Below are 11281 nucleotides of genomic sequence, written 5' to 3' on the forward strand. Positions count from 1 at the left end.
AGTGAAGGCCAGATAAAGAGCTTCACAGATAAGAAAAAGCTAAAGGAGTTCATCACCACCAAACCAGTATTATATGAGATGCTGAAGGGTATTCTTTAAGAAGAGGAAGAAAAAGAAAAAGGTAAAGATAAAAATGAACAACTAAGTGACAACAAATACATATCCATCATCAAGTGAATCTAAAAATCAAGTGAATAAAAAATCTGCTGGACTGGTGATTATAATAGGATCAGGGGCATAGAAAGGGAGTGGACTGACTATTCTTGAGGGGGAAAGGAGTGTGGGAGATGCAGGAAGAGACTGGACAAAAATCGTGCACCTATGGATGAGGACAGAGGGTGGGGAGTGAGGGCAGAGGGGGGGGTGGGAACTAGGGGAGTTATGGGGGGGAAAAAGAGGAACAAATGTAATAATCTGAATAATAAAGATTTAATTTAAAAAAACTTATAATACTGAGTATTGTTAAGAATGCAAAGCAAATGGAACATTCACACAAGGTTGGTGGGAATGCAAACTGGTACAGCCACTTGAAAAACAGTTTGGCAGTTTCTTACAAAGCTAAACATACCCAATCTCATTCTTAGTATTTACCCAAGAGAAATAAAAACTATGTACACAAACAATTGTATGCAAATGTTTACATAAGCTTTATTCATAATCATTCCAAAAAAAAAGGAAACAACCTGAATGTCATTCAACTGATGAATGGATAAAGAAACCAGTAAATCCATACAATGGTATATTACTCAGCAAAAAGGAAAAATTATAAGTATGTGCAATAACATGAATGACCTCAAATGTGTGTTGCTATTAAACTAACAAACCTAAGGAACAGATCACTAATTGCTGGGTTGACTATGAAAGAGTAGTACAAGGGAATTTTGAGGAGTGATAGAACTCCTGTGTAATTGTAATGGTAGATACACAACTCTGCATTTATGAAAACCCTGTACATCAAAAAGAATGACCTTTACTATGTGTGAATTTAAAAAATAAATTTTAAAAACTTTAAAACAAAACAAAACGCCATGGTCACAGCAATACCAGATTTATAAAAGCAGCAAAATGCCAAATTTATCATAAAATTCTCTCAAATTCAAGTATGTATTACCTGATTATATATTTTATACTTTTTAATCCTCCAAATAATCATATAAAGTTAAAAATATCTCAACTTTACCAATGGGGAAGTTAAGAATATCTCAGCTTTACCAACATGTTTGGAAAGAATAAAGTAAAATCTTACCCATGGATATTTCCTCTCTATACTTAATTCAAAAGCATTGGTAATTCCTTAATTAGTAGTGTTTTTCTTTATATTTGAATATGTATTAATACTTCCTACATTTGTAAGTTTAAAACTGATCCTGAATATTTTATATTATTCAGGTACCCACATATCCATAATCAAATAATCCTGATTGCTTCCTCCAGTCTCTTGTATTATCAGTCATTCATTTCACTTATAAGCATGTATGTGTGTATACAAGCAGATACACACACAATCAAATACAGCGTTATTTTAAACAAACTGCTATATGTTAGATCAATTAAGAACAAAAAATATGTTTTTATTTTACCTTACCTTATTTCTTCTTTGATGCTTTCTTTATGTAAATCTGTTTCTGACCTATATCACTTTCCTTTGCAAGAAGTGTTAAGACCTTCTTTTAACCCTTCTTGCAAGAAAGGCCTGCTGGCAAAAAAATTCCCTCACTTTTTGTTTGATAATCTTTATTTCCCTTTCACTTTTAAAGGATAATTTTGCAGGGTACATTATTCTAGGTTGGTAGCTTTATTTTCTCAACACCTTAAATATTTCACTCCACTCTCCTTTGGCTTGTGTTGTTTCTGAGGAGAAGCCAGATACAATTTTTACATTTGCTCCTATACAGGTAAGTTGTTTCTTTTCCCCCCAACCCCCAGTTCTGCTGCACCAAGGTTTCTTTAGGACTTTTTCTCTGCCTTCAATTTTCTCTAACTTAAAAGTGAAGTGCATAGGTGTGAGGTTTGGGGGCATTTATCCTACTTCGTGTTCTCTGAGCTTCCTGGGTCTTTGGTTTGGTGTCTGATGTTAATTTGGAGACATTCTCAGTCATTATTTCAAATGTTTCTTCTGTTCCTTTCTTTCTTTTTCTACTGGTATTCCCATTACACACGTTATACCTTTTGTAGTTGTCCCAAACTCCTTGAATATCCTGCTCTCTCTCTCTCTCTCTTTTTTTTTCCCAGTCTTTTTTTCTTTGGTTTTCAGTTTTCAAGGTATCTATTGCACCCATCTGGAGTGGCTCAATTGATTGAGCATTGCCCCATGCACCAAAGGGTTACATGTTGGATTCCCGGTCAGGGCGCATGCCTGCGTTTCATGCGGGTTTGATCTCCAGTAGGAAACATACAGAAGGCAACCAATCAATGTTTCTCTCCCACATCAGTATCTCCCTCCCCCTCCCTCCCCACCCCCCGTATGTAAAATAAAAAGGATTGTATTGGTATATTCTCTTGCTCAAGGATTTTTTTCTTCAGATGTGTCCATTCTAGTAATAAGCCCATCAAAGACACTCTTGATTTTTGTTAGTGTATTCTTTTTGTTAGCATTTCTTTTATTTATTAGAATTTCCATCTCTCTGCATACATTGCCCATCTGCTCCTGTATGTTGTCTACTTTATCCTCTAGTACCCTTAGCATATTGATCATAGTTGTTTTAAATTCCCAGTCTGATAATTCCAAATTCCCTGCCATATCTGAGCCTGATTGAGATGTTTGCTCTATCTCCTCCAACTGTGTTTTCTGTCTTTTAGTATCTCATAATTTTTTTTTCTTAATATATTTTTATTGATTTCAGAGAGGAAGGGAGAAGGAGAGACAGATAGAAACATCAATGATGAGAGAGAATTATTGATTGGCTGCCTCCTGCATGTCCCCCACTGGGGATCGAGCTCACAACCTGGGCTTGTGCCCTCGACTGGAATCGAACTGAACTCAGGATCCTCATTCCACAGGCCAACACTCTATCCACTGAGCCAAACCAGTTAGGGCTCATAATTTTTTCTTGATACCCAGGCATCAAGATGTAGGGAAGGGCAGAGCATTTTAGTCATACTAGAGGCCTGGTCCACAAAATTTGTGCGGGGCGGGGGAGGGGGTCCCCTCAGCCCAGCCTGCACCCTCTCCAATATGGGACCCCTCAGGGGTTATCTGACGGCAGTCAGTTATCCCTCTCACAATCCGGGACTGCTGGCTCCTAACCATTTGCCTGTCTGCCTGCCTGCCTGATTGCCCCTATCCACTCTGCCTGTCAGCCTGATAGCCCCCTAACCGCTCCCCTGCCAGCCTGATTGATGCCTAATTGCTCCCTTGCCAGCATGATCGTTTCCAACTGCCCTCCCCTGCGGGCCCGATTGCCCCCAACTGCCTTCCCCTGCAGGGCTGAGGGGACTGGGGACTGAGGCTGGATGAGACAGGGCTAAGGGGACTCAGGGACTGAGGCTGGATGAGGCAGGGCTGAGGGGACTGGGGCACTGAGACTGGACGAGGCAGGGCTGAGGGGACTGGGGAACTCCAGCTGGATGAGGCGGGGCTGAGGAGACTGGGGCACTGAGACTGGATGAGGCGGAGCTGAGGGGACTGGGGGACTGAGACTGGATGAGGCAGGGCTGAGGGGACTGGGGCACTGAGACTGGATGAGGCAGGGCTGAGGGGACTGGGGAACTCCAGCTGGATGAGGCGGGGCTGAGGAGACTGGGGCACTGAGACTGGATGAGGCGGAGCTGAGGGGACTGGGGGACTGAGACTGGATGAGGCAGGGCTGAGGGGACTGGGGCACTGAGACTGGACGAGGCAGGGCTGAGGGGACTGGGGAACTCCAGCTGGATGAGGCGGGGCTGAGGGGGCTGGGTGCCACCATCTTGTGGCTGTGGGCGCTGCCATCTTTGTGAGGGCATGGCAGTTAATTAGCATGCTCCCTCTTTATTAGATAGAATGATCAGATCCTAGTCTTTTAGAGGGCCTGTGCTTCTGGACTGTGAACTTCACACATACTTCTCAATCCATCTTCCTCCCCTTATGTGGGGCAGAATGGCAAGAGTGGTTGGAAGCTGTCTATTTTCCCTTTCCCACGTGGAAGGCTGGAGTTGGGTTATTTCCCTACCCCTGCGTCAGTTAGGCTCTGATAAAACTCCAGCAGGTTAAGCTCTGGTGCAAGTTTCTCCTGAGGGCAGGCCTTGTTAAGAACAGAATACTCTGGCATACTGCAAAATGGTTCCTTTTCCACTTCATCTGCCAGAAGGACGAGGGCATTTTTCTCAATATTCACTGAAAGAACCTGGTAGAGATGCCAGAGGCCCTCCAATGTCTGGTGCCCCCGGGAGTTTTTGACTGTCAGAGTTGTCCACAATTTGTCAATTACAATTCAGGTTTCATTACACCACCACTGGTTCCCTGTAAGGCTGCTCTAGTCAGTTGTGATTCTCTGTATTCTCAGCCAGTCTCTCCAATTTTAAGGTCAGTAATTAGCCTTGTTACCTCTCTTCACTTATGACTCTAAGAAAAGTTGTTGTTTTTCAGTCTGAGGACGCAGTGGCAATTTCCAAGCTTTATTTGTGAGCAGGTAGTGACAACTTCCAAGCTTCTTACATGCCATACCAGAAACCAGAAGTCTGCATTTTCTTTTAAGAATGTTTTCCTACACTATAAACTTAAAATTTTATGTAGGATAAGAAAACACATACAAACCATTATTTTGTACAACAAAATACTTTTCTCTTTCCTCATACTCTGATCATATTCATATTTTCAGACAACTAGCCAAGATCATACACTGTTCTTAAACATATATACCTTTCCATTTACCTGTGGAAGTCAATATAAAATTATAAAGTGTACTCCTTGAAATATATCTTTCCAACAAGCAATTAAAATATGGCTTACCATTTTGATGCCTGTAGAAAATGTCACTGGTTTTACAGGTTTGGGTTTCTCAAGCTGCATTTCCAATTGGGTAGATCTATCTTTATGCTGAGCCAAAAGTAGAGCAACAGGGAGATCAGAACTTTCCTGTAAGAAAAGTTAATGTGCAATATAATAGTTAAAAAGAAAAACTTAAGAGCAATAGGTCTATTATTTTAAATTATGCCTTTTCGTAAGTATTTGATGTCAACCTAAATATTCACTTTATGGAGAACATTTTACAAAAAAAATTTAACATTCCATAATAAGAAAAGGCTGTTTTATACTCATAAATCTAAACCTGCAAAAAATTATTTTTATAAAATCCACATTAAAGAAAATATAACAGGGTCTTATTTCATCTAGCAATGCCAACCATATTTATTAAAATAAAAAAAAATTAGAAACTAATCACAAAAAGAGTAGTACAAAGTACTATAACTTGGATCAGATGTTTACCTAAGACACATTCTTTTTACCAGTGAATTCAGACTAGTTTGAAATTGTTTCCCATTAGATTTCACCTGAGGCCGTTTGGAAATGATCCTTGTTCTGTTTTGCACAATGGAACGATTGTTAAGTACAACCAAAAGTACATTTATTTTCTCTTTTACTGACTTATTTTTAGAAAAGAAGTCTAAATTTTAATGGACAAAATAATAGTAAACGTTTTTAGTATCTAGGTTGATACTAAATCAGGATCACTATTTACACAAATCTATACACACACATAATACTAATAAGCAAATTACTAATTCTTATATGTAGCTGCTATTTATCCTGTTTAACATGAAGTCCTCTTACATGTTTAAAGTGCTATGGAGCTAAAGTCTAAACTAAATGATATCCAGACTTTTCCTTCCTGAGTTGTCAATTAAATAAGAACACAAAACATGCAGAGGAAAGCCAGGAGGGAAGATCACACACACATACACACAAACACACATGCACACACAGAGTACTTCCTATAACTGTGAACAAAAATAAAGGACAACAATGCATTTCTATTTCCTATATCTAGGTTATTTACAAAAATAAACATATTCTTCAATTGGCCTATAAATTTTTAAAATAGTAACTACCCATAATTTAAAATTGAAAAAAACTATATCGTGTTAACATTTCATAGTATGAAGTAAACATATAGCAGAATCTAATTTTCTTCCCAAGTCTAATAACTTAATATTTTAGGCACAAATGTGGCTAATTAATATAGTTAAAGGACTTAAAGTTCTAGTACAAAACTAATTTTTTAAAAAGCCAATTTACTTCAACAGAATTGTCCTAGAATAAATCTGTACCTCAAGAATTTGTAATAGAAGTTCTCTGCAAGAGCAACATTACAAAGATTAAATCTTTTAAAAGTAAGTGGAAGAACACATTTTATTTATAAAATAGAACCATATTAAGGAGCAAACTCCTTGTGACCTAGCTTTATCAATAATGGAGAATGAATGAAATATACTACGAGAATATACTTGAATACCTTTCATATTCTACTACAACGCATCAGCAATGCGTTAGTAACAGCACTGCTATGAATTCCTGCAGCTATTCTAGATTTCCACTAAGAATATTATAATAAAATTATAGGACATTTTAAATAGGCTGTGGCCCAAAATATCTCTTAAAAGCTATTACTATCTTTTCATATGCAAAAACACTAACACAAGAAAAATTAATTTTCTTGACTAAAAAGTTAAAACATTGCATCCCAATTTATACTCTAAGTGAACTCAAATGCTCTTGCATACCTGGTACTTACTCTTAAAAACTAAAAGTTCTTGTGTAAATTCAAGACAATGTATTCACTTCAAAACCCTGCTAATCAATACTTTGGCCTGGTTTCAATATCACATAAAGGGACCTAACTATAAAAATATATTAGTAAAACAGCTGAAATGTAATAAAAATAAACATTGTAGGAATCTAAAACTAATTTTGCTACTCTGGCATACAATTTACCTCAAATCTGCTTTATTCCACTTTAGCACTCAAAACTTTAGAGGTTGAAAATCTTTGTGAATGTTAAACTATAATTAAGCAGGAGCTCTAAGAACAACAAAATCTATATAGTAAAATAAACTATGAAGAATTCACATCCTCTTGGGAATGCATAAAATGCAGATTCAGCCTTTCAAATTATTTCATTCTTCTTAGCTTTCCATTTTTACCTTGAAAGGTTCCCTAACCTACATTAATTGCCTGAAGGTACCTTGTTTAATACTTAAAGAAATTTTAATAAGACTGCCTGTAATACTCATTAAAAGCTTTATAATGACCATTTTTAAAAGATTATTTTAACTGACTTTAAGCAAGCCATCTGGCAAACAATATTTCTAATAAAAATCAGCTACTGCATTTGACAGCAATATTAGCCCATACAAAATTTCAGACATAAAGTGAACAGAATATAAAAACAGGAATATAAAAAGATTAACTAAATCAGGAGCTGTTTTAAAATCTTTTTCCAAAGTGTTAAAAAAAAACAAACACACACACACACCTGAATTTACAGTTAGGATTAATTAAATGGACTTTTTAGGCAACATTATGGTAAATATTAAGCCATAAACATTAATACCATAACATTAAAATCCTGTCATCTACAGTATAATATAATGCCAATGCTTTACAAAAGGTGAAAAAGTGACTTCCAGCACAAGGACCAAACCCAAAAAAAGGAGGAGAAATTCTTATAAATAGTACTTACTGTCTAGTAGAGCCAAAGAATAACCCTAAAATTTAAGCCTCTAGACATATTTACAAGTGCCAATGCTATCTTGTTTTATAAAATGTAATTCATTAATATACATAGAAAAAGAATTATAATGTAATGTTTTACTTAATAAGGATTTAGGAGGATAAAAAGAAACGTAATGAATTCTTTAGTCAATAAGGACTAACTTTAACCAAAAAAAATTAATAAATATTCAAAAATTAAAGTAACAACAAATTTTTAAAAATAAGTTTTAAAATGGAACCCAGAAATTTAAACTTCATTGGTATTCTAAACCAATGTAATGTAATTAATTGTTCTAATGAATATAGTAAATTGCTAAGGATTATTTAACCACCATGTTATATGATCTAAACAGTGAAGAAAGTATGTGCAGTAATGACTTGCAGGTGAAGAAAACAGGAAGTGGGGGGGGAGGGTTCCTCACAAAAACCAATATTAACTCCAGATTATACACAATGTACAACACTTGCAGTTTCACATCTTGCTTCCTGCTCCAGTGAATTAAAAGGAAGCTTCATGCCAATAGCAGCTCAATGAGGGAGGCAAACTTAGTACTTTGAGACTAAAAGAATATTTAAGTTATAATTACTATGCGCAGCTAGATAACCTCAAAATAAAATCTAAAAACTCTTTATATTACATGCAAAAAAAATGAAACTAGACCACCAACTTACACCACACACAAAATAAACTAAAAATGGATAAAGGTCTTAAACATAAGAGAGGAAACCATAAAAATCCTGGAAGTCATAGGCAGCAAAATAGCAGACATATGTCGCAGCAGTATCTTTACTGATACAGCTCCTAGGGCAATGGATTCTGAGGAGAAAACAAACAGATGGGACTACATCAAAAAAAAAGCTTCTTTCTGCACAGCAGAACAAACTATCAATAAAACAACAAGAAAGTCCACTGCATGGGAGAACATATTTGCCAATGTTATCTCCGAAGGGTTTAATCTCCAAAATTTACAGGGAACTCATACAACTTAACAAAAAGAAGATAAACAATCCAATCAAAGAATGGGCAAAGGATCTAAATAGACACTTTTCAAAAGAGGACATACAGAAGGCCAAGAGACATGAAAACATCCTCAAAGTCACTAATCATCTGAGAGATGCAAATCAAAACAACAATGAGGTACCATCTCACACCTGTCAGAATGGCTATCATTAAAAAATCAACAAACGACAAGTGCTAGAGAGAATGCAGAGCAAAAGGAACCCTCTTGCACAGCTGGTGGGAATGCAGACTGGTGTAGCCACTGTGGAAGACAGCATGGCCTTTCCTCAAAAAATTGATAATGGAACCTCCATTGGAGATCAACCAAAGGACTTGTATGCATGCATATGAGCATGACCAATGGACACAGACAGTAGAGGGTGAGAGCATGTGCTGGGGGCTGGGGAGAGGTCAATGGGGGAAAAGGAGACTTATGTAATACTTTAAACAATAAAGAATTTAAATTATTAAAAAAAAAGTTAAAGTGTATTTTCATCCTAGGTTTAAGTTCTGCATGTATTAATTCACTTGACTGTATAGGGGAGCAGTATTATCAAAGACAAGTATGTTTCTCTTTGTATAAAATGATGAAGGAAAGAACTTTTCAATAAATAATTACAACATCAACATTTACTAATTGATTTATTAAAGGTTTCAATTTCTCACAAAATATATGGCCCCAAAAACTATAAAACACAACATGTGTCACTTCACATGATAAAGCCTCATCTGCCACATGATAGTTTCAAGAAAAATTAATGGAAGATGCTATGGAAAACACTGTATTTTTATATAGATAGATATATCTTTTTTAATTGATTTCAGAGAGGAAGGGAGAGGGTGAGAGAGATAGAAACATCAATGATGAGAGAGAATCATTGATCAGCTGCCTCCTGCATGCTCCCTACCAGGGACCGAGCCCAAAACCCAGGCATGCGCCCTTGACCGGAATCAAACCCGGGACACCCTTCAGTCCACAGGCTGGTGCCTTATCCAATGGCCAAACCGGCTAGGGCACATATTCTAATAATATGCCACTGTCCTTACTTTTAGAACCTATTTGCACTGCACTGAGACAAAATACAGAGGGTTTATAATAAGCATTTTCTGTCTAAACCTCATTAATGTCCTTATCCTTACTTTTCCTTTACTTTCTCATCTATCTCTAATTTAAATAATCTTACTTTTTCTTTTTATTCCTGTTTAGCTGGCTTAAATGCTTTTGGGCAAAAAAGCACAGTAGAAAATATACACATACACATTTACCCAATCATAGAATAATAAGCAGTATATCAGCTATACTGAGGACCTCATGAAAATTATGTGGACAAAAAGAGAAAGGGAAGAATACAAAAGACATCACTGGAGAGGATGACTTTCTAGTTGTGAGTTTACCAATATTACTGGGTTAAAAGCATCAAATAATATATGAAATCTATGAAACAGTTCATAAAATTTAGTTATTATTATGGCTGTTATCTACCAACTAGAGGCCCGATGCACAAAATTCGTGCCAGAGGCTCGGCCCTCGCAGCCCTGGCTTCGTCCAGAAGGTCTAAATAGCATATTAGGCTTTTATTATTACAGATGTCAACAACTAGAGGGGCTAATTGCAGGAAAACACCAATAACTTGCAAAACATCACCATTACTTCTCATTCTTTTCCACACAAAAATATGAAATACAGTTCTCACAGAGTAACCAGAATCACTGCAAACTTCAGCCCAGAGCCGAAACAATTTAAATGAACCAGTTATTAGAAAACCAGTATTAATCAGGAAAAAAAAATGCTCGGAAAACAATGTGTTTTAAGACAGTAAGCTTAGAAACATGTAAGCAATCTATTAACCGAACATTGGATTATGTCAGTTATATTACTCTTGCTTCTGAAATAAAATGGGTATTGTAAAAAAAATGTTTTTAATAAAGGAATCAAAGTTTAATACACCAGCACAAGCTGCAGAAATGCCATTAAAATGTCATTATCCAGCATAATAAATAAGAAACACAAACCCCGAAGACTGATTTTTTATTGTAATTAGCATTAATACATACCAGTTCATCTAAAAGAGCCTGCTTATTCTTCCTTTTTAGAAGTTGCTGTAGTTGTTCTTCTTTTTGTATAAACAGTCTTTTTTGTTCATTTTCCTGTCGTTCTACCTCTAAAGCTTCTTCCAATTCCTCCTGTTCCCGTGTCTAAAACAGAAACATTTATACATGGTATAGAATAAACTTAGTAACCAACATTGATCCTATACCACATTCTGATTTTTTTCTTTTTTGGAAGCATAAAACAAAATAGCCACTTATTGTTTAATAGTGCAGCAATTACACTTTGAAGGAACTAAAATTCATTTTATTTCATATGGATGTATTACTATTTTTTTTAAATATATTTTATTGATTTTTCACAGAGAGGAAGGGAGATAGAAAGTTAGAAACATCGATGAGAGAGAAACATCAATCAGCTGCCTCCTGCACATCTCCCACTGGGGATGTGCCCGTAACCCAGGTACATGCCCTTGACCAGAAAAAAACCTGGGACCCTTCAGTCCGCAGGCCGATGCTCTATCCACTGAGCCAAACCGGTC

At 36.5% G+C, this 11281-nt stretch overlaps 1 protein-coding gene across 1 annotated transcript in view; it reads right to left on the minus strand.

The window, feature by feature from the left end:
* MNAT1 (MNAT CDK-activating kinase assembly factor 1) overlaps window positions 1–11281 on the minus strand; it is a 209651-nt gene that overhangs the window by 99372 nt on the left and 98998 nt on the right. Inside the window, exons 6-7 of the mRNA XM_006767648.2 lie at window positions 10746–10886; window positions 4928–5053 (exon numbers count right to left, since the gene is read on the minus strand). Coding sequence (XP_006767711.1) covers window positions 4928–5053; window positions 10746–10886 — 267 coding nt within the window. The remainder of the gene's footprint in view (window positions 1–4927; window positions 5054–10745; window positions 10887–11281) is intronic.

Source organism: Myotis davidii, unplaced genomic scaffold (genome assembly GCF_000327345.1).
Source record: "Myotis davidii unplaced genomic scaffold, ASM32734v1 scaffold281, whole genome shotgun sequence".
Lineage (NCBI taxonomy): Eukaryota > Metazoa > Chordata > Mammalia > Chiroptera > Vespertilionidae > Myotis > Myotis davidii.